The 23,878-nt window shown below is 57.0% G+C and overlaps 3 protein-coding genes and 1 long non-coding RNA gene across 5 annotated transcripts; all 4 read right to left on the minus strand.

Annotated features, from left to right (window-relative positions):
- Window positions 1–608: 608 nt before the first annotated feature.
- On the minus strand, window positions 609–8,647 carry LOC310890406 (maestro heat-like repeat-containing protein family member 2A). The gene is made up of 4 exons (XM_083852768.1): window positions 7,395–8,647; window positions 7,045–7,124; window positions 6,608–6,719; window positions 609–5,179 (listed from the first exon to the last, which is right to left on the minus strand). The coding sequence occupies exons 1-4, from the start codon at window positions 7,704–7,706 to the stop codon at window positions 5,030–5,032; spliced, it is 654 nt and encodes a 217-aa protein (XP_083708894.1). The 5' UTR covers window positions 7,707–8,647; the 3' UTR covers window positions 609–5,029.
- Window positions 8,648–11,660: 3,013 nt separating this feature from the next.
- LOC310890411 (uncharacterized protein) lies at window positions 11,661–15,612 on the minus strand. Its single transcript, XM_083852774.1, has 4 exons — window positions 14,988–15,612; window positions 14,544–14,646; window positions 14,223–14,282; window positions 11,661–13,935 (listed from the first exon to the last, which is right to left on the minus strand). The coding sequence occupies exons 1-4, from the start codon at window positions 15,375–15,377 to the stop codon at window positions 13,799–13,801; spliced, it is 690 nt and encodes a 229-aa protein (XP_083708900.1). The 5' UTR covers window positions 15,378–15,612; the 3' UTR covers window positions 11,661–13,798.
- Window positions 15,613–15,879: 267 nt separating this feature from the next.
- LOC310890405 lies at window positions 15,880–17,871 on the minus strand. The gene is made up of 3 exons (XR_014577248.1): window positions 17,419–17,871; window positions 16,648–16,785; window positions 15,880–16,228 (listed from the first exon to the last, which is right to left on the minus strand). It is a non-coding gene; the product is annotated as an uncharacterized lncRNA (long non-coding RNA).
- Window positions 17,872–19,587: 1,716 nt separating this feature from the next.
- Window positions 19,588–23,878, minus strand: LOC310890408 (uncharacterized protein). 2 transcript variants are annotated; one of them, XM_083852771.1, is made up of 7 exons: window positions 23,450–23,878; window positions 23,154–23,305; window positions 22,642–22,789; window positions 22,048–22,185; window positions 21,485–21,661; window positions 20,792–20,947; window positions 19,588–20,640 (listed from the first exon to the last, which is right to left on the minus strand). In XM_083852771.1, exons 1-7 carry the CDS (start codon window positions 23,543–23,545, stop codon window positions 20,281–20,283), a joined length of 1,227 nt encoding a protein of 408 aa, XP_083708897.1. In that variant the 5' UTR covers window positions 23,546–23,878; the 3' UTR covers window positions 19,588–20,280. The 2 variants fall into 2 exon arrangements, with proteins under 2 accessions (XP_083708897.1, XP_083708896.1); XM_083852770.1 differs by having other exon boundaries at window positions 23,154–23,878.

Raw genomic sequence — 23,878 nt, forward strand, 5'->3', positions numbered from 1 at the left:
CAGGAGCTCTGTGGGGCCGAGGTTTGGAGAGAGTTAGGAGACCCTTCTGTCCCGCTGCCAAGGCCCAGATGAGCTAGGGTCTCCTCCAGCATCGGGGGAGGGGAGGGTCAAGGGGCCTGCAGAAGAGCCCCCCCGGGGCTCTGTGCTGGAGGGAAGGGAGCCACAATGCAGCTGCAAGTGGTGGGCTCTGGGCTGCAGCAGCCTGGGCATGTCGGGCAGGCTTGTCCATTTGGGGTTGGGGCTGGGCGGTTCTCCTTACCAAGTACTCCCAAATCCTCCAGATGTCCTCAGTCTGAGTCAGCTGCTCAAGCTGTTTCCACTTCAGGAACTTTGCACAGGCAAGTAGGACTACTGCAGAGGCCTGTGGAGAAGCAGAGGCAGGGAGGTGGCACCGCACACACATCTCTAAAGTGTCTGATTGCCTGCTGCCCTGGCTCCCCCATGCCCAAAATACCCCTCTGGTGTCAGCACACCCAGTGCCCACATCAACGGCCAGGTGTGAAATCTGTACCTTGGCCACGCTCTGAGTCTCGTCACTCATCCGGAACAACAGTGGAATAAGGGCCCTGCGCACGGTCGTTTTCATTGCTCCTTTTTTCCACCACACCACAGACTCCATCAGGTCTTTGAAGAGGAGCATGGAGCGCTCCCGCACCTCACTGGACACCTGCTAAGGAGGACAAAAGGAGGATTTCAGCAACTGCCAGCCTCCCCTGCCCGTGGGGAGCAAGGGCCGTAGGGTGGCTGATGTGAAGGGTGAAGCCTTGTATTGCGAACAAAGGAGCTGGAGGCCCACACAAGGCAAACTGACAGGTTTCCTGCACGGGGTGCCTGTACCGTAGAGTGTGCTCCAAGCCAGCCCACTTTTACTACTAGCTGCACCAGCCATGTCAAAGTACAGCTCACCCAAGGAAAGGGCTGAGGAGGATATATGGCTGGCCTTCGATAAGGCTTCTGGGGCACACTCTGTCTCCTCAGCTTCTGCCTTTCTGCCTCAGCACAGGGAACTTTTGACTGTGCTGAGTTGTCAACCTGACAGGGAGAAGCCCTGTTGGACTGCAGAGCCCAGAAGACAGCCCACAAGTGCCCAGAGGAGCAGAGAGAGAAGAAGGCCCTGCCCGAGTGCTGCCCACAGGCCTGGGCTGAAGGGCAACGCCATTGCGGAGTGCCCGTCTGCAGGGCTCAGTCACCCACAGCAGCCTTACGTTGTTAAAAAGAGGCAGGAGTCTCTCAGCCAGTGCCAGAGCGATGGGGCTGGCCTCCCTCTTCTCCAGATGACCGATCACGTTTTCGAAGACAGTCAGGGCCTTCTCAGTGATGTGTGTGTTGTCATACTGCAGAGTCTCCATGACTTCTGGCAGCAGGAGCTGCACTACCCTCACCTGTACAGAAAGACACCATTGCTTTTAGTGAAGAAAACGGCCACCTTAGCCAAGATGCTCTGGTTACAGAGCACCATCATCCTGCTCGCTTCCTGGCAGCTGCCATGGGAATCTCACCAACAACCTTCCGTCAGGCAATGGCCATGAGTGTGGTGATTAAGTAGCTGGGAGAGCAGGGCACGGGGAAGGGAGGTGATGAGAGCAAGGGCTCCGTTTCCCCCACCGAGTCGCCCCCTTTGCAAATGTCCCCCAGGGAAGCCATCTGGAAAGCTCCTGGGATCCTCCACAGGCAGACACCAGGCCCCACCACCACCATCACCCCACCTCCTGACTCCCAGCTAATGACAAGCCATGGCGGTGCCTCCTGTCCCAGCACCAGGCTGCCAACAGGGCTTTGCTTGGCAAAGTGCGACTCACCATCTCAGATCTCTCTGACAACATGACGAGGGCTCTGAGCACCAGCCAGAGAATCGGCAGGTTGTCAAGACTCAGAAGCAGCAGGAGCTTTTCTGTGTCACATAAATCCGCTAGTACACGTTCAGTTGGACACATCATCTGAAATGAACACAGCCGTGAGAGATGGGCAGAGCCTGCAGCATGCCCGTCACCCTGCAGCTCCTGGCTCCCCTGGCAGCTCAGGGCAGGGTGCAGGGGACACAAACCCTGGTGCCCGTCCAGGTGCCCGTCCTGGGGCAGCTGTGCCTGCAGAAGAAAACAGGGCCCTTCTGTGCCCTGTGCGTGGCACCACGCAGCACCTTTTCTTTGCCTGCTCCTCCTGCCCTCTGGCTGTCCGCAGCCTCTTGCTGCCATGCCTCTGAGGAGCAACAGACCAGCATGAACTGGCACAAAGCAGGCACTGGAAGCAGGTGGCTACAGGTGCTACTTGTGCCCGGTCTCACAGCCTGCCCAGACTGTGCAAAGACCATGGCTCCGCCCCAGCCCCAGCCGTTGCTGTGACAATACCCCTGGCCCTGCCACTGCCACAGGTTTCCAGTCTGAAGGGCAAGGTAGGGGGGTGCCGAAGATGGCGAAAAGTGAGCACTGCGTATAAAGGGGTAGGCTTCGTCTTCGTGCACAGGGACCCCATACGGTTGATGTAGGGGGGCTGGTGCTGGCCCTAAGGGGCTGTGTCTATGAGTCCTGGAAGAAGTGACAGTTTGGGGAAGATGGGGCGGGGAAAGGCCTGTGCCTCTTTCCTGGAGGAGAGCACACAGCCCTGAAGAGGAGCAAGGTGTGTCCTCTGGTTACTCACAGCCAAGTTAAGAAGGCTGGTGTGCTCTGTCTGGACGTGCAAAGACCAGCACACCCGTTCGTCCTGGAGAACGTTCTGTAGCTCTCGCAAGATCTTCCCTGAAGTCATTGGAAGGGAAAGCATCGCCTTCCAGATGTCCAGCGTAGTGCTGCAAGCCCAGAACACTCTGTTGGCAGGGCTGCCCCGCCCGCAGAGCTGTGACCCAGACAAGCCCCGCAGGTCCCAGGCTGTCCTGCAGCCCTGGCCCTGACCCACCCCGTGCTTAGGGAACTGTTGGGGCTGGTACCTGTCAAGTGACGGAAGGCTGGTCAGCACACTTCTGAGAGCTTCCCTGGGAAACTGGTTAGTCAGTGCCTTCAGTACTAAGAAGAAGCTCTGCCGGAGTAAAGATGTGCTGTTGCTCTTTTTTAGGTTTTCATGGAGGAATCTCAGAATCTTTTGCACCTGGAGGGGACACAGAAGAGAATGTAGCTGCCACTGGACTGCAGCCAGTTGCCCAGCTGCCGCTGAAATTGCTGCTGGGTGTGCGAGGCAGGATGTGAGCAAGGCTTGAAAGGGCTCAGGGGCAGGGCAATCCAGCCACGGGCTGCTTACTTCCATCAGCCAAGAGGCAGAGTCTCTCACGGCCACTTCCAGCATGAACTTGGCCCACTGGTTCTTCTTGTTATCGATGCAGCAGTCTCTCATGGTCTCAAGTGTCCTGAGGACGATGGCTGTCCTCTGAGGAGGCTGGAGGTATTTTCCAAATGGCTACGGAAGGAAGGAAGGAAGGAAGGAAGACATGACACATTGAGTCAGAGAGCAGCGCCTGGGGAGGGAAGATCAGGGGAAAGGAGGAAGAAAGACCCTCCCTTCAGGGCAGAGCTGTGCTGACAGCCCCCACCTGTGCCCAGCTTTGCCTCGCAGGCACCCCTGAGCTGCAGGCTGCTCTGGAACACAGGGAAGGGGAGATGGCCTGGCTGGAGGGTGCCTGCGTCCTTACCTCCTGATCAGAACAGCTAGAAATGAAACCAGTCAGCCTCCAGATCCTTTCCATGGCTCTCTCCTTTGCAAGTTTGTTCTGAGAGTTCGCAAAGCGTAGCAGCACCTGCAGGAAGCAAAGCTGCTGGTCTGCTCTGGGAGCTGACAACTGCTCCAGCAGAAGCAGCACTGCTGAACTCCTGGCTGGAGTCACGATGTTCATTAGGGATTCCCAGAGCTGGAGCAAAGCCCTCAGTGGGTCACTGAGCCATGGGGTCCCTTCACACAAATCCCAAGGCCAACCCTGTAGCCAGGCAAGTAGGCAGATGCCATCCCAGGGAAGCCCTAGCTCCTTCCCATTCCCGCCCCCAGAACACAGTTCCCTGTCCTCTCTCCATGAAGGCTGGCTTTTGGAGCAATGTCCTGGTTTCAGCTGGGATAGAGTTAATTTTCCTCCTGGTAGCTGGTGTGGTGCTGTGTTTTGCAGTTAGGGTGAGAATAATGTTGGTAACACACTGATGTTTTAATTGTCGCAGAGCAGTGCTTACACCAGGCCAAGGACTTTTCGGCTTCTCGCTCTGTCCTGCCAGCGGGCAGGCTGGGGGTGCAGCAGGAGCTGGGAGGAGACAGACCCAGGACAGCTGACCCAAACTGGCCAAAGGGGGATTCCATGCCATCTGATGTCATGCTGAACAATTATACGGGGGGGCTGGCTGGGCTGGGGGGACCGGGTGCTCGGGGATAGGCTGGGCATCGGTCAGCAGGTGGTGAGCAATTGCATTGTGTATTATTAGTAGTACTATAATCATTATTATTATTATCTTCCTTTCTTTTCTGTCCTGATAAACTGGCTTTATCTCAACCCGCAGGCTTCATTTTTTCTGATTCTCTCCCTCATCCCAAAGAAGGCGTGGGGAGGGTGAGTGAACTGCTATGTGGTGCTGGGCTGCCGGCTGGGTTAAACCACAACAGGCAGAAATGGCCTGGGTTTATGCAGTGCCACAGTGATATGTCTTCCAGGAGGCCAGGAGAACAGAGTTTCGGGGCTGGGCTCCTGTGCAGGACGGGCAGGTCCCAGGAGAACTCTGCCCCATTCACACCTGGCAAGGAAAGCACGGGGCACCAGGAAAGCAGGGCGATGGCAGCTCCAGATGCTGCCAGTGCGGTGCACAAGGACAGGGCTCAAATTCTGCCACTGCTTTGCTGCAAGGAGAGCTCTGGGGGCAGAGGAGGCCCAGAAGTGCTGGGGGGAAGCTGTGCTGTGACACAGGAAGGACCTGTGGAGGGCAAGGGACGTTGACAGCAGCCAGGGGACACTGGGGCCCTAGAAGAGCTTGGTGGGCAGCCCCTGGCTCCCCTGAGCGTGCTGGGCACACTCCCGGCAGGCACTATGGTCTCTGTGCACGGCACAGGAGGCACTCTCCACTATTACACGTCACCTCCCTCTAGGGTGAGGAACAGCCACTGTGAAGCCCACACTGTGAAAATGACAAACCTGCAAGATCTTATGCAAATTCTCCTCGAAGCTGGAGGCAGGAGGGCTGATCAGCAACATCTGCAGCATGTTGTCCATACTTTTCAGGGTCTGCAAGAAGGACAAATTGTTGTGGTGGCAGGCTTTCAGTGGTCCTTCAAAGCTCTATGAGACTGTGCTGAACTCCCCCTTGTACTGGGTTTACATAGCAAGGTTTTGGGGGGCTGCAGGGTGGGCCTCTGTGAGTAGAATCCAGAAGCAGCCCCTTGTTAGATAAGGGCCTGTTTCAACCAGCTCCAAGGGGACCCCCTCGCTGCCCAGAGCCAGGCTAATAAGCAATGTTGAAATGCCTCTGTGAGAGCATTCTTAAGACAGGGTGGATTAAATATATATATATATATATATATACATATAGCTGCACAACAGCAGCTGGGAGAGCAAGGAGTGAGAAGCGGCCCTGCAGCCCCCAAGGTCAGTGCAGCAGGAGGGCAGGAGGTGCTCCAGGTGCAAGAACTGAAGTTCCCCACGGCCTGTGGAGAGGCCCCTGGTGGAGCAGGCTGTCCCCCTGCAGCCCACGGGACCCACACGGAGCAGATCTCCACGCTGCAGCCCGTGGAGGAGCCCACGGTGGAGCAGGTGGATGTGGCCTGGAGGAGGCTGCGGCCCATGGAGAGCCCCCGCAGGAGCAGGCCCTGGGCCGGAGCTGCAGCCTGTGGAGAGGAGCCCACGCAGGAGCAGTTGATGTGGGGGCATCTGCTACCTATGGGAGACATATGTTGGAACAGTTTGCTCCTGACAGATGGACCCCATGGTACGGACCCATGTTGGAGCAGTTTTTGAAGAGCTGCTGCCTGTGGGAAGCCCACACAGGATCACTTTGTGAAGGACGGCATCCCATGGGAGGGACCCCACACCGGAGCAGGGGCAGAGAGGGACCGTGAAGGAGCGGTGGAGACAAAGTGTTATAGACTGACTGCAAACCCATTCCCCCGTTCCCCTGGAGGGGAGGACGTCAAATAGGGTGGATGGGGGAAGGTGTTTCCTTTTTTTTTTTTTGAGTTACTCACTGCTCTAGCTTGTTAGAAATAGGTAATAAATGTTACTAATCTCCCTGCTCTGAGCCTGTTTTGCCCTTGATGATAGTTGTTGAGGGATCTCCCTGTCCTTAGCTCAACCCTTGAGCCCTTTCCATCATATTTTCTCCACCTTTCCCTTTGGGGAGGGAAAGTGAGAGAGCAGTTGTGGTGGAACTCAGATGTCCTGCAGGGCAAAACCACCACATCCCTTACTGCCAAGGAAGGACAGCTGCAGCTCTGTGCGCTGCCCACGGGAGGCCTCAGGGCAGAAAAGGTGCTGTGTGCAGACCAGGCCTCAAGCATTGGATACAGCCAGGCAGATGGAAAGGGTGAGAGGGACGTGATGGGGTGAAGCAAGGCTGAGACCCTGCCCAGCAAGGATCTTCAGTCATCTGTAAATACAGGCAAGCCAGGAGGTAGCTCAAAGAGATATGGGCGCTCCTGTTGCTCACCCAGCACATACCATACTGTAGAGGCGAATGTTGAGTTCCTCTTCCGGAGGAAGGAAGAAGATGCTCTTGAAGGATGCAAGTAACAGAAACGTCATTTCATCCTCCACCGCCATCTCCACTGTGCTGCAAAGAGAGAGACACTGGTGCTGGCAGCAGTGCCTCCATGACAAAGGGAGGTGGACACAGACCTCCCATAGGCAGAACTCGAAGGGAGGGCTGGGGAGCCCTGCTGGGATCAGTGTCCTTCTCCATGAGGCTGGCCTGGGCCAGAGGACGGTCCTGACACCTCCCAGCAGAAAGCTTCAGTGCTCCCTTTGTCCTCTGGACAAGCCCCGAGCAGGGGAGAGCAGAGGCCCTGCCTGGATGGTGAATGCCTCCTTGCCAGGGTCAGATCTGCCAGGACCATGCCCTAGGGATATGCCAGCTGAGCCAAGGACAGGGCACGTACCTCAAGGCAGAGACAGCAAGCATGGCTTGCTGCCGCACCGCTGTGAACAGCTTGTCCTTGGGCTCCTCGTCCAGCAGCACCTGCAGAGCACAACCGGGATAGGACCTGGCAGCCGCTGATACTCAGCACCAGCAGAGCCAGCACTGCTGGGCAGGACCAGAGGAGCCCTGGTGGCCCCAGCCCAGCACCGGCACCCAGAGTGCCCCCTGCACCTTCCAACACTGAGGTCCCAGCAGCATCCACAGTCTCACTGGGAGCAGCTTGGCGTCCATGCATTTGGCCCCCAGTCACCCCTGCCCAATGCCCAGGGAGCCTCGCTCCCTTCCCCAGCCCGCCAGACGTCCCCTCACCTGGATGTTCTGTGCCAGCTTATTTCTGCTGCAGAAGATGTCCAGGCCCTCTAACAAGCCCTTCTGTTGGGCGGTTGTGCACACAGTGACGACGTTGCTCAGGAACTTCATCTTCTGCACCTCATCCTGGCAGCCACAGAGATACCAAGAGGGAGCGTGAGGGGGGGAGCCACAGCCAGCAGGACCGCAGCATTGCGGGGTGCGGAGCTGTGCGGGACGCCTGGAGGGCAGCAGCTCTGCCCAGCCAGCAGCCCTCCAGCAGCCTGGCAGCAGAGCCGGGGCACGGCCAGGACATGCAGGCACAGCCGCCATGGAAAGGGCTGCTCTTACCCTTTCCGGGTTTCTGACGTAGGCCTCGATGAAGTCCACAGCTTCCTCTTCCTCTTCATACACAGGTAGCCAGATAGCGTCTAAGACAGAAGGAGAGCAAGCATTGCTGTAGAGAGGGGCTTAAGGATGAAGCAAGGGAAGGGGGCCCTGGCTTCAAGCAGGGGGCGCGGCTGGCCCCAGCCCTGCCCACCCCAGCGCAGACCCTCGCTCACCAGGCTGCAGCGGCTCCACCTCGCACACCTCGATGGGCTCCATTAGAGAGCTGCTCTCCTGGGAGCTCTCATCCTCTTCCCAGGCCACCCTGGGGCGGCTTGGGGGTCTCTGCTCCATTGAGTGATGAGGGGTGAGGGTCAGGAGGGGGCAGGCTCGGGACTGCCACGGGCAGTGGGGAAAGACGTGGGCTGCACTCGGGGGCTCCTCGCCAGTCCCACTCGCTCCTGCCCTGTCCCCTCGCTGTCCTGACGGACAGTGCGGGGCCACTGTGCCAGCACCAGCTATTGCCAGGTGACACCGGCCTGTGTCACAAAGGGCCTCTCTGTGACCTCACGCCCCCACTCGGTGGGGCAGCACTGCTGGGGCACAGCAAGAGCAACAACAGTGCAGACAGAATGGCCAGGAAGGGCTCAAGATCACTGCGCAGCCACTGTCACCTGTGGCTTCCTGACTCCTGCATCCACCAGCTCCTGCCTGTTTGCGTAGTTTGCACAGCCATTTCCAGCCAGGTTGTCTTGGTTTCAGCTAGGATAGACTTAATTTTCTGTTTTAGACCAGCTTAAGATCAGCTTGACAGCTGATCTCTGCGCGATTTACCAGCTGCCCCGGTAACTAAAGTTTAGCAGCAAGGAAGACTTCTGGCCTTCATCAAAAGACCAACAGAGTACGCTGGACGACCACCCGAGGACTCCAGCGCACATGCAAATAGGGGCGGGAACCACTGTTAATGATTCTTCCGATACCTAATGAATATGCAAGAGACTTACGGGGGAACTGAAATGAATATGTATATATCCTATCAGTATAAGCACCCTGGTAGTAAGCCTTGGTGCACAAGCTAGGTGGAACGATCCCCCTTGCACCCAGCGCTGCAATAAACATACCTGCTTTATAACTCTCCTTGAGTTGTAAAGTTTCTTTTCCGTGTGTCAGAACACAGTGAGGAAGACTACCGATGACCACCAGAGACCCCCAAAACACCACCAGTGGAAACAAATGTGCATGCGCCAGAGACATTTTCAAATTTTAATGAGTTATGGGAAATAGTATGGATATGTTAACTATTTCTTAGCAAGCTGATGAATATGCATGTTTTTATTGTATATAACCCTCGTAGCTTGAAAAAGTCAGCACGCACACTGGGTGGAGTGATCCCCTGTGCATCTGGCGCCGCAATTACAGAATGCCTGGTTTCTAAAATTCCAAACTGATTACTAGAGAGTTTCTTTGACTGACTTTTACAGTAACACCATACTTACAAAACCATATCTCAGAAACTATTAATAATTACACTTTTACCTTTTCTCCTCAAGGAGCCAATGGGGGGGCTGGGAGGGGGTATAAGGGAGGAATACTTTTCCTCCCTCTTCACTCTGCCTTTCTCCTTCACTTTCCCTTCTACTTGAAGAGCTAGTTACGATGGCTCTTCAAAACTTTGACAATCCTTGGGATGTTCAGACCAGCGTGTTCTTATTCTTATGTCTCCTGAATGCACTTTGTGTTTCGTTTAAAATTAAACAACTGCTTAAGAATGCCATCCAGAGATCTGTCCTGAGGCAGGATAGTTATGAGTGGCAGGGAGTGTGGGAGGATAAGGGCAGGCTTCTAGAGCAGTGCTTTGTACATTTGATTATTCTTATTCTTATCATTTTCTTCTTCACTATCATCATCATCATCATCATCATCATTATTCCTTCCCTTTTTGGCCTACTACACTGTTTTTATTTCAGCCCAAAAGTTTTGTTTTTTCCTCTTTGTTTCTTTCTTTTCCCGATTCTCTTCCCCATTCCACAGGGTTGGGAGGAGGGTGAGCGAACGGCTGTGTGGTGCTGAGCTTCCTGCCAAGTTAAACCACAACAGTCCTTTCTGGCACCCAATGCGGAGCCTGAAAGGTTGAGTGTGTTAAAAGGAATTTCTTACAAGCATTAGATCAGTTTAATAGTTGCCGATCACGAGGTTGACTTTTTCTTTTTTTATGTTGGGTTTGCTGTGTTTGTTTTCAGAATTGTGTTGTATGGCACATTACTTGCTCTATGTGTTCCCTGTTGTGCTGTTTATCATTTTGGGGGGCTGTTGTAAGGTTATCATTTTGCTGTGCTGTGTAACACTGGCTTCTGATACGATACAATTACTGGTCATGAGACAAATCAGGCCATCACCTCCATACTCCCGGAACCATCTCTCAGAAACTGTTAAGAATTATACGCTTTATCTTATCTCCTCAGGGAGCAAATCTGCTGGGGAGAAAAGAGGGGATCCTTTCCTCACTTCTTCACTTTCTTTTCTTGTCCTGCTTGGACTGGCGCAAAGGCCGCTGCATAAACTCTCTCCCGTTTACTTTGTTCAAAGGCTTGCTGTTACTCCGGCCCCAATTTGAAATCATTCTTCTTCTGTGTCACCTGATAGAGCGGGCTTACAATCAGACTGTAACTTGTAACGTCCATTCTCCAAAAAACATCAATGCTTCAGAAAGATTGAGTTTCCTTTTTTCTACTTAGAGGAGACATAGCTGTTACTTTGTTGATCACATCCATTGGGATCCAAATAAGTTCCCCTTGCCATTTAATTCCTAAAAACTGGATTTCCTGTTCTGGTCCCTTGACTTTATTTTGTTCTATGGCAAAGCCAGCTTTCAGAAGGATTTGGGCTACTTTCTTCCCTTTCTCAGAAACTTCTGCTGTGTCACCCCACATGATGATCTCATCGATGTATTGCAGGTGTTCAGGAGACTCCCCCTGTTCCAGTGCGGTCTGGAGCAGTCCCTGGCAAATGAGGGGGCTGCACGTACCCATGCCTCTAGGGTCGAGGCAGATTTTCCATCCCATTTTCTCATGTCCTCTCCATGGTCACGTAGGTAAAACCACAGGACAGCACGTGGTGCGTGTACTCCCTGTATCTCCTTTCCTGAACAGAGGGATGCTTGCTCCTGATAGCTGAGACACTGGTTCACATAGGTGGGGAGGAAGATATATTCTCTTTAAATTGGTCGACCTCCTGGGAAAGTTTCTCCCCAGCCAAGATGCAGGAAGAAGAGAGACTTTCTTTGTACTGCTGGAATTGTCTAGTCAATTCGTCCATCACAGGTTCCTCTCGTTTTCTCTAGGTCATTGCTGCCAATGAGCTGGCATATTATGATGGTGCTCTCTGTAAAAACGTCCGCCACATGGGTCGCGTACACTTGACTTCATCTGGATCTTTGGATAGCTGTTCGTTGTCTAGGTCATCCTAAATCACATCCAGCATGGCTAATACCCTCACGTGCTGGAAACCCTTCTCCACGGTGGTCCTCTTGCCTAGTTGACATGCAAGACCTTTCTTGAAGGGATACCTTTCCTTCATGCCTGACAGGAGTCGCCTCCAGAGGGTGAACATTTGTGCTCCTTTTCCTTTTTTCATTTGTGCTTTGTCAATGCCCCCTTCCCTAGTGAGGGATCCCAGCTGCCTGGCTTCCCTGACCTCTAATTGCAGGCTATTGGCCCTGCTATCTGAGCACCGGAGCAGCCAGGTGACAAGGTACTCACTTGGACGATGACTGAAATCTTTTCGCATATCTCGTAGCTCACAATTGGATAGGCATCAGGTAGTCATTGATGCTCTTATGATGTCTTGCTCTTCATATGCCTGTTCCTCTGATGGCCCAGCCACTTTGGAGTATCCTGTCTTGTCTTCCCCCCCCCCCCCCCGTCTGAGTAGGAGTTCCTCTGCTTTCTGAACGACCTGACATCCATTGTTTCATCTTGGATACAGGGAAAACTGACACCGGCACAGTTTGTTTCCTTGGACCAGCCTTGGAGACTGCCACATGGGTTGGAGTGGCCGCAGGGCCTGTCACAGGGGTTGGAATGGCTGCAGGGCCCGTCACAGCGGTTGCAACGGCCGCAGGGCCCATTGCAGGGGTTGGAGTGGCTGCAGGGCCTGTCACAGGGGTTGCAGTGGCCACAGGGCCCATCAAAGCGGTTGCAACGGCCGCAGGGCCCATTGCAGGGGTTGGAGTGGCTGCAGGGCCTGTCACAGGGAACGCAGTGGCCACAGGGCCCATCAAAGCGGTTGCAACGGCCGCAGAGCCCATTGCAGGGGTTGGAGCCAGCCCTGCCCACCCCAGCGCAGACCCTCGCTCACCAGGCTGCAGCGGCTCCACCTCGCACACCTCGATGGGCTCCATTAGAGAGCTGCTCTCCTGGGAGCTCTCATCCTCTTCCCAGGCCACCCTGGGGCGGCTTGGGGGTCTCTGCTCCATTGAGTGATGAGGGGTGAGGGTCAGGAGGGGGCAGGCTCGGGACTGCCACGGGCAGTGGGGAAAGACGTGGGCTGCACTCGGGGGCTCCTCGCCAGTCCCACTCGCTCCTGCCCTGTCCCCTCGCTGTCCTGACGGACACTGCCAGCACCGGCAAGGTGTCACCAGTGTGGGCCACAAAGGATCCGTCCATGACCTCATGTCCCCGGCTGGGTGAGGCTGGTTCGGGGCCCTCCCTTGTGCTCAGCTCCTCTCAAACCCCTGAAATCTCTCTTCATCGTTCGCAGGCTTCTCTGAACGATTTCATCACTGCCCTCCTGAACTATGAGCAATGGGTAGTAATCAGTGGGGTCAACCAGCTCCAGGAGTTTTCTAGTTATGTCCTTGAGCCGGGCCCCAGCTAGGCAGCACACTTTCCCTACGGCTCGGATCTGGTCTGCAAATGGGGCCCTCCGTTCCTCTGAGAAGGGAGTCGCCTGCCACAACCGCCCTTCTTTCTTTCCTGGCAGTGGCCGCAGGGCCTGTCACAGGGGTTGGAATGGCTGCAGGGCCCGTCACAGCGGTTGCAACGGCCGCAGGGCCCATTGCAGGGGTTGGAGTGGCCGCAGGGCCTGTCACAGGGGTTGGAATGGCTGCAGGGCCCGTCACAGCGGTTGCAACGGCCGCAGGGCCCATTGCAGGGGTTGGAGTGGCTGCAGGGCCTGTCACAGGGAACGCAGTGGCCACAGGGCCCATCAAAGCGGTTGCAACAGCCGCAGGGCCCATTGCAGGGGTTGGAGTGGCCGCAGGGTCTGTCACAGGGGTTGCAGTGGCCACAGGGACTGTAACAGGGGTTGGAGTTGCCGCAGGGTCTGTCACAGGGGTTGCAGTGGCATTGACTGTGGCCCATTGAGCACAGGCCAAGCCCCAGCACGTTGCAGTGTTTTTTGTCTCTTTGGAAGTGCCAGGGTGATGCCACACATTTTTCAAGCATTCTGCCAGCGTTTTAGGATTTTGCACTTGTTCAGGGGTGAATTTCCTGTTATTCGGGAGGACAGACGTTTCCACAATGAGAGCCCACCCCTCGCCTCTCCTTCCTTTTTCCACCTTTTATTGCTGAGTGTGACATCATATGGCATGGAATATCCCTTTGGTTGGTTTAGGTCAGCTGCCCTGGTGATGTTCCTTCCTCACCTCTTGCCCATCCCCAGCCTGCTGGCTCTTGGGGGATTAGAGGGAGTCCTGATGCAGTGCCAGTATTGCTCAGCAGTAAACACAACACTGGTGTGATACCAACGCTCTTCTACCTACACGTGCAGATCACAGCAGTGTATACTCTCCCCCTCCTTCTTCACTGACCTTGGCGCCTGCAAGGCTGTTTCTCACTCCTCTCACTCTCCCAGCTGCTGTGTAGCAGCATTTTTTTTCTTCCCTTTCTTAAATATGCTCTTGCAGAGGCACAAACAACATCGTTTATTGGCTTGGCTCTGGTCAGCAGCAGGGCCCTTATCTAACATGGGGCATCTAGATTCTTCTCACAGAAGCCAACCCTATGGTCCACTGATACCAAAACCTTGCCACGTAAACACACTACACAGTTTTATAAAGACACATTTTTTGCAGGGGAGCTCGACAGACCCCTGGCTTTTCAGGGCCAGCAGCACAGTGCTGCGAGCCAAGTCCTTTGTGATGCTGGCTGCTGCCTATGATGTCTCAGGATCTCGATGGTCCCAGCTGCCAGGTGACGGATCCGCTCATGGGCATCATCTTCCAAAGGCTGGAGGGCTGTGACAGTAAGAAAGTGAGCAGAGATGAAACCCATCGACTGGCAGAGACCCCCCCGGCATGCCTCCAGACCATGCCAGCCCCACCTGTCTCCTTCCCTGGCCACGGGGAGCAAGTGGGATAAAGGGATCAGCTGGAAGCGGCTGCTCAGGAGCATCCCACATGTCCCCCCACATCCCTCTGCCACTGCAGCATTTCCCTGGAGCAGGGCAAGGCATGGCTGCACACTGCGTGGGCTCTGCCCCCTCTCCACTGGGCGCAGCACCCCCAGCACCGCCCGCACTCACCTTGGATGAGCTCATTCAGCTTCTCCTCACTCTGGATGCCAGCATGGTAGACAGCAAGCCCTAGGCACAGTGTTACGGTCAGAGCCTGCTTCCCAGCACAGCCCCATGTCCAGCCAGCCTGGCTGCGTCCCCTCCAGCTCCCCGCCAAGGACGGAGCCTAAGGGGGAGCTTGAGCAAGGCACACACCAGGCCCACCTGCATGGGCAGGGGGCTGAGGGAGGCACAGGGCTCCTGGGGCTACAATCAGGGGCTTCAGGGCCCACAGGGCTGCGCCTTGCTGCCAGGGCAGGGCCCAGACAGGGAAGCGGGGCCTGGACTCACCGATGAATTTGACAGCCTTCTTTCGCAAGTTGGCCTGAGCATCCTCCAGGTATGGCAGGCTCTGCTGCAGGTATCCGTCCACCCTGCTGCTCTTCTGCTTGAGCTGGAGAAAGCACAAGGGCGCGGGGCTCACATACCCTCCCCAGCCAGCCGGACCAGTCCCTCCTGCCAGCACCCCCCTCCCCCTTTCCCCCAGGCCATCCCCAGCTCCCAGCCAGGAGCTCTGTGGGGCTGAGGTTTGGAGAGAGTTAGGAGACCCTCCTGTCCCGCTGCCAAGGCCCAGATGGGCTAGGCTCTCCTCCCGCATCCTGGGGGTGGGGAAGGCAGGGGGGCCTGCAGAAGAGCCCTTGGGGCTCTGTGCTGGAGGGAAGGGAGCCACGATGCAGCTGCAGTATTGTCCCTTTGGGGCCTGGGGTTGGGCTGTTGCTGTATGTTTCTCCTTACCAAGTACTCCCCAGTAATACAGGTTTCTGCTTGCTGAGTCTGAGTCAGCTGCTCAAGCTGTTTCCACTTCAGGAACTTTGCACAGGCAAGTAGGACTACTGCAGAGGCCTGTGGAGAAGCAGAGGCAGGGAGGTGGCACCGCACACACATCTCTAAAGTGTCTGATTGCCTGCTGCCCTGCCCCCCCCCCCATGCCCAGAATACCCCTCTGGTGTCAGCACACCCAGTGCCCACATCAACGGCCAGGTGTGAAATCTGTACCTTGGCCACGCTCTGAGTCTCGTCACTCATCCGGAAAAACAGTGGAATAAGGGCCCTGCGCACGGTTGTTTTCATTGCTCCTTTTTTCCACCACACCACAGACTCCATCAGGTCTTGGAAGAGGAGCATGGAGAACACTCGCACCTCGCTGGACACCTGTTAGGGAGGACAAAAGGAGGATTTCAGCAACTGCCAGCCTCCCTCTGCCCGTGGGGAGCAAGGGACGTAGGGTGGCAGTTGTGAAAGGCGATGTGTCTCCTTTTCTACAGAAAGGAGATGGGGGCCTATGCAAAGCAAAGCACCAGGTTTCCAGCATCGGGTGCCTGTGCCTCCCAGCAAGCCCACATATACTACCAGCTGCACCAGTCATACCAAAGCACAACTCTCCTGGGAATAGGCAAATGAGGAGAGATATATGGCTGGCCTTTGGTAAGGCCTCTGGTGCATGCTCCGCCAGTTCAGCCTCTGCCTTTCTGCCTCAGCACATGGGGAGGTCACCTGGTCCTGCCTGGCACTGGTGGTGGAGGCAGCACTTGATGGTCTGAAAGCAACTCTTGGGGGGCAGATGGTTTGCTGAGAGGCTGGGCTGGGCCTCAGCACATGGGCCCCGAACCACCCATATCTATCAACCTGACAGGGAGAAGCCCTGTTGGACTGCAGAGCCCAGAAGACAGCCCACAAGTGCCCAGAGGAGCAGAGAGAGAAGAAGGCCCTGCCCGAGTGCTGCCCACAGGCCTGGGCTGAAGGGCAACGCCATTGCGGAGTGCCCGTCTGCAGGGCTCAGTCACCCACAGCAGCCTTACGTTGTTAAAAAGAGGCAGGAGTCTCTCAGCCAGTGCCAGAGCGATGGGGCTGGCCTCCCTCTTCTCCAGATGACCGATCACGTTTTCGAAGACAGTCAGGGCCTTCACAGTGATGTGTGTGTTGTCATACTGCAGAGTCTCCATGACTTCTGGCAGCAGGACCCGCACTTCCCTCACCTGTGCAGAAAGACACCATTTGTTTTTAGTCAAGAGGTGAATGGCCACCCCGGCCAGGACGCTCTGGTTACAGAGCACCAGCCTCCTGCTCACTTCCTGGCAGCTGCCATGGGAATCTCACCAGCAGCCTCCTGGCAGGCAGTGGCCATGGACATAGTGATGGGGATGTGGGGAGAGCAGGGCACGGGAAAAGGAGGTCAGGAGAGCAAAGGCTCTGCGTCCCCTCCCGAGTCAGCCCCTTTGCAAACAGCCCCCAGGAACCCACTTGGAAAGCTTCTGGAAAGCTCCACAGGCAGACACCAGGCCCCATCACCACCATCACCCCGCCTCCTGCCTCCCAGCCAAGCCAAGCCATGGCGTTGCCTCCTGCCCCAGCACCAGGCTGCCAAAAGGTCTTCACTTGGCCAAATACTACTCACCGCTTCACATCTCTCTGACTCCATGACAAGGGCTCTGAGCGCCAGAGAGAGCATCGGCAGGCTTTGAAGCCTCAGACACCTCTGGAGGTACTTTGACTCGTAGAAATCCTCTGGTGTTCGACGCCCACGGATCACTCTCTGAAGTGAACACAAATGGGAGAGGTGGGTACACCCGCAGCAAGCCCCGCAGCCTGCAGCTCCTGGCTCCCCTGGCAGCTCAGGGCAGGGCATGAGGGACACGCAGCCTGTCCTGGAGCAGCCATGCCTGCAGAGGACTGTGTGGCTCCTCCGTGCCCTGCGCCTGGCAACACAGAGCATCCTTCCTTTGCCTGCTCCTCCTGCCCTCTGGCTGTCCGCAGCCTCTTGCTGCCATGCCTCTGAGGAGCAACAGACCAGCATGAACTGGCACAAAGCAGGCGCTGGAAGCAGGTGGCTACAGGTGCCACTAGTCCCTGGCCTCACAGCTTGCTCAGCCCGTGCAGAGGCCATGGCTCTGCCCCAGCCCCAGCCATTGTCCTGACTCTGCCCCAGCCATTGCCAGGAGCCGGGGTAAAGAGAGCACTGCCAGGAAAGGGGCAGGCTTCATGTCTGAGCACACAGACCCCACATGGCTGGTGGAGGGGTGCTGGTGCTGGCCCTAACGGGCTGTGTCCATAAACCCCGGAAGAGGTGACAGGTTGAGGAAGATGGGAAAGGCAGAGAGCTGTGATGGTTTTCCTGGGGGGGTACGCACGGCCATGGATGGGAGCTAGGCCTGCTAGGGTAACTCACAATTATATGAACGATGCTGCTGTTGATTGTGTTGGCTCTGAAAAGCTTGCGGCTCCTTCGACTACGGACCACAGTGCACAGCTCCCTCAAGACGGTTCTTGAAATTTTAGCCTGGGAAATCATCTCTTCCCACATGTCCAGGGTAGTGCTGCAAGATGAAAACGCTGTTGGCAGGGCTGCCCTGGTCACAGCGCCGTGACCCAGACCAACCCCGCAGGCCCCAGGCTGTCCTGCAGCCCTGGACCTCCCCACCATGTGCTTAGGGAGCCCTGGGGGACCAGGCTGGGCAAGCAGGAGGGGCAGGAGGGAGCGTGACGGGCTCTCTGGGCTGCCTTGGTCCGGTCCGGATGCTGAGGCCCTGGCTGCCCCAACAGGGCTGGCGAGCACCGTGCGATGGAGGGGCCCACATCTCAGGGATGTCGTGCAGCTTTCCTTGGCTCTGGCAGCCAGAGAGTCTCTGGAACCCTCTCCCAGTATGGAACAGGCCCCGAGGACTGTCTGCAAATGGGGCCCTCCGTTCCTCTGAGAAGGGAGTCGCCTGCCACAACCGCCCTTCTTTCTTTCCTGGCAGAGGCAGTCTGAATGCGTGGAGTCGACTGCCTCGTCCTTGGTAAGCTCTTTGGGGAACCTTCCTGCACCTCCCCACTTACCTCCACTTTCAATGTTCAATGCTACAAACCCATTGCTTGGGGGGACCTGGGGACGTGAGCGAAGCAGAGGGGGGGGTCGCCCACCATGCTGAGCAGGGGCCCTCTCCCAACCCTCCCCATCCCTCAGGTTCCCCTCCTCTGCCCGACAGGGGCAGGGCAGGGCGTCCACCACCAATTGTGGGGTATCTCCCCGGCGCCTTTCCCTCTGGCACACCAGGGAGCTACTCCACCAGTCGACCTTCCGCTCACAGTCCCTGATGGCCCTCAGTCTCTCAACCTCCTCGATCAGCTCTGCCACCACGCTGACCAGATCTCCCACCTGCTTGCACCTCACGCAGGTGCAATACCTGCCTCCCTCCCCTGGCAGCCGCAGGCTCTGGCACTCCCTGCAGCCAGAGACCTGTACGGCCACGGTTCTGGACAGGCCCTCCCTTTGGGGCACCACAGCCTTTTTGGAGCAAGCTCTCTGCCTGGTGGAGACCATGGTAAGAACTGCGGTCACAGGGACTGCCCGTGTATAGGACGGACTCGAAAGGGAGGAGGGACAGCATCCCTGTGCCCTGCTGCACGGGCTCCCACACCCGACACTGCGGCACGCTGCGGGTGGTGCGCATGCGCTGGTCGCCCCTCCCTGCTCGCAGTGGGCAGCGACCTAAGGACAAGACATATGGCTCTCCACAATATCTCCAGCTTGGAGCAGTCAAGACATTTCCTGTGCAGCAGGGATCACGGGCAGCCCACAAATCCGTGGCAGACAACAGGTGCCTGTGTGTGCCCTGGGACGGCTCAGGAGGCTTGGGCAGGCTGGGCCCAAGCTTCTCTCCTCCTCCCCTTGGAGTGTTAAGGTGCAGCAGGGCAGCCAGGGGAGGTTGCTGCAAGGGCACAGTGGCCCAGTACATGCTGCGCTGCCATGGGCTGCTGGAAAGCGTGGGCATCAGGCAGCTCTTGGGGCAATCCTCATTCCTCCAGAGGCTGCTTTTACCCTCTGTTTCCTGAAATAAAAGACTTCCACACGGGTGAAGAAACTCAGCCACTTGGAGGGCAAAGCGTAATGAAGGGCTGAACTTCTCAAACAATCCTGCAGCCAGGCTGTGCTGACAGATAGCCCACAGTGGCAGAGGCCAGGAACGGCACTCAGGCTGCTGCCCATGTAAAGGACACAACGAGACTGGATTTGCTGTTCCAGCTTTAATCAAACAGAGCTGTATGCCCTGGCTATGCAGGGCCAGCAGAAAAGTTCTGCAAGCTGAACCCATAGAGGTATTGGCCTCTTAATTCGACTTCTCAGGCATAGGATGGTCTGAGCTGCCAGAACACAGAGTGATGAATCGACATCCTTCGTGACAAGTTGGAGGGCTGCAACAGAAAGAAACAGAGCAGAGATGAAACCCACCGACCTTCAGAGACCCCCCCGGCATGCCTCCAGACCATGCCAGCCCCACCTGTCTCCTTCCCTGGCCACGGGGAGCAAGTGGGATAAAGGGATCAGCTGGAAGCTGCTGCTCAGGAGCATCCCACATGTCCCCCCACATCCCTCTGCCACTGCAGCATTTCCCTGGAGCAGGGCAAGGCATGGCTGCACACTGCGTGGGCTCTGCCCCCTCTCCACTGGGCGCAGCACCCCCAGCACCGCCCGCACTCACCTTGGATGAGCTCATTCAGCTTCTCCTCACTCTGGATGCCAGCATGGTAGACAGCAAGCCCTAGGCACAGTGTTACGGTCAGAGCCTGCTTCCCAGCACAGCCCCATGTCCAGCCAGCCTGGCTGCGTCCCCTCCAGCTCCCCGCCAAGGACGGAGCCTAAGGGGGAGCTTGAGCAAGGCACACACCAGGCCCACCTGCATGGGCAGGGGGCTGAGGGAGGCACAGGGCTCCTGGGGCTACAATCAGGGGCTTCAGGGCCCACAGGGCTGCGCCTTGCTGCCAGGGCAGGGCCCAGACAGGGAAGCGGGGCCTGGACTCACCGATGAATTTGACAGCCTTCTTTCGCAAGTTGGCCTGAGCATCCTCCAGGTATGGCAGGCTCTGCTGCAGGTATCCGTCCACCCTGCTGCTCTTCTGCTTGAGCTGGAGAAAGCACAAGGGCGCGGGGCTCACATACCCTCCCCAGCCAGCCGGACCAGTCCCTCCTGCCAGCACCCCCCTCCCCCTTTCCCCCAGGCCATCCCCAGCTCCCAGCCAGGAGCTCTGTGGGGCTGAGGTTTGGAGAGAGTTAGGAGACCCTCCTGTCCCGCTGCCAAGGCCCAGATGGGCTAGGGTCTCCTCCCGCATCCTGGGGGTAGGGAAGGCAGGGGGGCCTGCAGAAGAGCCCTTGGGGCTCTGTGCTGGAGGGAAGGGAGCCACAGGGCAGCAGCAGGCGGTGGACTCTGGGCTGGAGCAGCGCAGGCCACGCACAGCTGCACAGCCCACAGCCTGGGCACATCGGGCAGGCTTGTCCATTTGGGGCCTGGGGCTGGGCGGTTCTCCTTACCAAGTACTCCCTAATCCTAGTGATGTCTTCGTTCTGAGCCAGGTGCTCAAGCTGTTTCCACTTCAGGAACATTGTACAAGCAAGTAGGACTACTGCTGACGCCTGTGGAGAAGCAGAGGCAGGGAGGTGGCACCACAGACACACATTCCAGGCATCTTTAATTGCCTGTTGCCTTGGCCCCTGATGCCCAGACCACCCCTGCGGTGTCAGATTGCCCACTGCCCACATCAATGTTCACATCCAAAATCTGTACCTTGGCCACGCTCTCAGTCTCATCACTCATCCGGAACAACAGTGGAATAAGGGCCCTGCGCACGGTCTTCTTCATTTCTCCTTTTTTCCACCACACCACACACTCCATCAAGTCTTTGAAGAGAAGAATGGAGCGCTCTTGCACCTCACTGGACTCCTGTTAGGAAGGACAAAAGGAGGATTTCAGCAACTGCCAGCCTCCCCCTGCCCATGGGGAGCAAGGCATGTAGGGTGGCTGATGTGAAGGGTGAAGCCTCGTATTCGGAACAAAGGAGCTGGAGGCCCACATGAGGCAAAGCAACAGGTTTCCTGCACGGGGTGCCTGTGCCTCAGAGTGCAGTCCCAGCCGACCCACTTTTACTACCAGCCGCACAAGCCATGTCAAAGCAGAGCTCTCCTGGGAATGGGCTGAAGAGGAGACGTAGCTGGCCCTGGATAATGCCTCTGGGGCATGCTCAGACTGCTCAGCCTCCATCTTCCTGCCCCCAGAACAGAAGCCTTTGGCTGCCCAGAGCTCTCAACTCGACGGGGAGAAGCCCTGTTGGACTGCAGAGCCCAGAAGACAGCCCACAGGAGCCCAGAGGAGCAGGAGAGAAGAAGGCCCTGCCCGAGTGCTGCCCACAGGCCTGGGCTGAAGGGCAACGCCATTGCGGAGTGCCCGTCTGCAGGGCTCAGTCACCCACAGCAGCCTTACGTTGTTAAAAAGAGGCAGGAGTCTCTCAGCCAGTGCCAGAGCGATGGGGCTGGCCTCCGTCTTCTCCAGGTAACCGATCACATTTTTGAAGACAGTCAGGGCCTTCTCAGTGATGTGCCTGTTGTCATACAGCAGTGTATTCATCACGTCCGGCAGCAGGACCAACAATTTTCTTCCCTGTACAGAACGACACCATTTGCTTTTAGTCAAGAGGTGAATGGCCACCCTGGCCAAAATACTCTGATTACGCAGCACCAGACTGCTGCCCTGTTTCCTGCTAGCACTGATGGTGTTGTGGGGACAGCAGGGCACAGGGAAGGGTCTTCAGGAGAGCAAAGATGCTGTATCCCCTGCTGAGTCACCCTCTTTGCCACCTGCTCCCAGGGAACCCATCGGGAAAGCTTCTGGAAAGCTCCACAGGCAGCCACAACCCCACCCCACCACAACCCGCCACACCACGACCCACCCCGCCTCCTGCCTCCCAGCCAAGCCAAGCCATGGCGGTGCCTCCTGCCCCAGCACCAGGCTGCCAACAGGGCTTCACTTGGCAATGTCCCACTCACCATCTTAGGTCTCTCTGACAACATGGTGAGGGCTCTGAGCGCCAGAGAGAGCATCGGCAGGCTTTGAAGCCTCAGACACACCTGGAGCCTTTCTGGGTCACATAATTCCACTAGTGCCTGATCCTTGGGGCGCATCATCTGAAACGAACACAGCCGTGAGAGATGGGCAGAGCCTACAGCATACCCCGCACCCTGCAGCTCCTGGCTCCGTGACCAGCGTGAGCTGGCACAAAGCAGGCGCTGGAAGCAGGTGGCTACAGGTGCCACTAGTCCCTGGCCTCACAGCTTGCTCAGCCCGTGCAGAGGCCATGGCTCTGCCCCAGCCCCAGCCATTGTCCTGACTCTGCCCCAGCCATTGCCAGGAGCCGGGGTAAAGAGAGCACTGCCAGGAAAGGGGCAGGCTTCATGTCTGAGCACACGGACCCCGCATGGCTGGTGGAGGGGGGCTGGTGCTGGCCCTAAGGGACAGTGTCCTTGTGTCCTGGAAGAGGTGACAGTTTGGGGAAGATGGGATGTGGAGAGGACTGTGCCTGTTTTCCTGGAGGAGCACGCATAGCCCCAAAGGGGAACAAGGTGTGTTGTCTGGTTACTCACAGCCAAGTGAACGGTGCTTAAGTCCACGGTGTTGACTTCAAAGAAGCTGCACACCCGTTTGTCCCGGAGAACATTCTGTAGCTCTTGCAAGATCTCCTCTGAATTCATTGGCAGGGAAAGCGTCGCCTTCCAGATGTCCAGAGTAGTGCTGCAAGCCCAGAACACGCTGTTGGCAGGGCTGCCCTGGTCACAGCGCCGTGACCCAGACCAACCCCGCAGGCCCCAGGCTGTCCTGCAGCCCTGGACCTCCCCACCATGTGCTTAGGGAGCCCTGGGGGACCAGGCTGGGCAAGCAGGAGGGGCAGGAGGGAGCGTGACGGGCTCTCTGGGCTGCCTTGGTCCGGTCCGGATGCTGAGGCCCTGGCTGCCCCAACAGGGCTGGCGAGCACCGTGCGATGGAGGGGCCCACATCTCAGGGATGTCGTGCAGCTTTCCTTGGCTCTGGCAGCCAGAGAGTCTCTGGAACCCTCTCCCAGTATGGAACAAGCCCCCAGGACTCTCGGAGCTGGTACCTGTCAAGTGTTGGAAGGTCTGTCAAGATGCTTATGAGCAGTTCCCTAGGAAACTCGTTGGCCAGTATGCAAAGTACTGAGAAGAGTTTCAGGTGTTCTGCAGTTGTGCAATTGCTCAGGCTTTCATGGATGAACCTCAGGATATTTGGCACCTGGAGGAGACACAGGAGAGAATGTAGCTGCCACTTACCCAGGGGCCACTGAAACTGCTGCCCAAGAGCTGGGAATGCGGGGCAGGATACGAGCGAGGGATGAAAGGGCTCAAGGGCAGGGCAATCCAGCCACAGGCTACTTACATCCATCAGCCAGGAGGCAGGGTCTTGAATGGCTATGTCTAGAATGAATTCGGCATAACCATACTCATCATCATACATGCTGTAGTTTCTCATCATCTCAAGAGTCCTGAGGACGATGGCTGTCCTCTGAGAAGGCTGGATGTATTTTCCAAATGGCTACAGAAGGAAGGAAGGAAGGAAGGAAGGAAGAAAGGAAGGAAGGAAGGAAGAAAGGAAGAAAGGAAGGAAGGAAGGAAGACATGACACATTGAGTCAGGGGAAAGGAGGAGCAAAGACCCTCCCTTCCCTTCAGGGCAGAGCCGTGCTGATGGCCCCCACCTGTGCTGGGCCCAGGTTTGCCTCGCAGGAATCTGTGAGAAGGGAAAGGGAGATGGCCTGGCTGGTGGGTGCCTGGCTCCTTACCTCTTCACAGAAACAGCTGTGCAGGAA

Source organism: Anser anser (genome assembly GCF_964211835.1).
Source record: "Anser anser genome assembly, contig: HAP1_SCAFFOLD_36, whole genome shotgun sequence".
Lineage (NCBI taxonomy): Eukaryota > Metazoa > Chordata > Aves > Anseriformes > Anatidae > Anser > Anser anser.

What these genes read in the sequence shown, in the direction of transcription:
- LOC310890406 (XM_083852768.1), bottom strand. Translation starts at nt 7,706, where the DNA reads ATGGCGGCTGTGCCTGCATGTCCTGGCCGTGCCCCGGCTCTGCTGCCA. An exon ending in AGCTGGCACAGAACATCCAG is followed by an intron (nt 7,125 to 7,394) that starts GTGAGGGGACGT and finishes TGTGCTCTGCAG; the next exon opens with GTGCTGCTGGACGAGGAGCC. An exon ending in ACATTCGCCTCTACAGTATG is followed by an intron (nt 5,180 to 6,607) that starts GTATGTGCTGGG and finishes TCCTTCTTGCAG; the next exon opens with ACCCTGAAAAGTATGGACAA.
- LOC310890411 (XM_083852774.1), bottom strand. Translation starts at nt 15,377, where the DNA reads ATGCTCCTCTTCCAAGACCTGATGGAGTCTGTGGTGTGGTGGAAAAAA. An exon ending in GTATTACTGGGGAGTACTTG is followed by an intron (nt 14,647 to 14,987) that starts GTAAGGAGAAAC and finishes TGCTTTCTCCAG; the next exon opens with CTCAAGCAGAAGAGCAGCAG. An exon ending in GCTGAATGAGCTCATCCAAG is followed by an intron (nt 13,936 to 14,222) that starts GTGAGTGCGGGC and finishes TTACTGTCACAG; the next exon opens with CCCTCCAGCCTTTGGAAGAT.
- LOC310890408 (XM_083852770.1), bottom strand. Translation starts at nt 23,545, where the DNA reads ATGATGAGAAACTACAGCATGTATGATGATGAGTATGGTTATGCCGAA. An exon ending in GACCTTCCAACACTTGACAG is followed by an intron (nt 22,790 to 23,153) that starts GTACCAGCTCCG and finishes CTGGGCTTGCAG; the next exon opens with CACTACTCTGGACATCTGGA. An exon ending in AGACTGAGAGCGTGGCCAAG is followed by an intron (nt 20,641 to 20,791) that starts GTACAGATTTTG and finishes GCTTCTCCACAG; the next exon opens with GCGTCAGCAGTAGTCCTACT.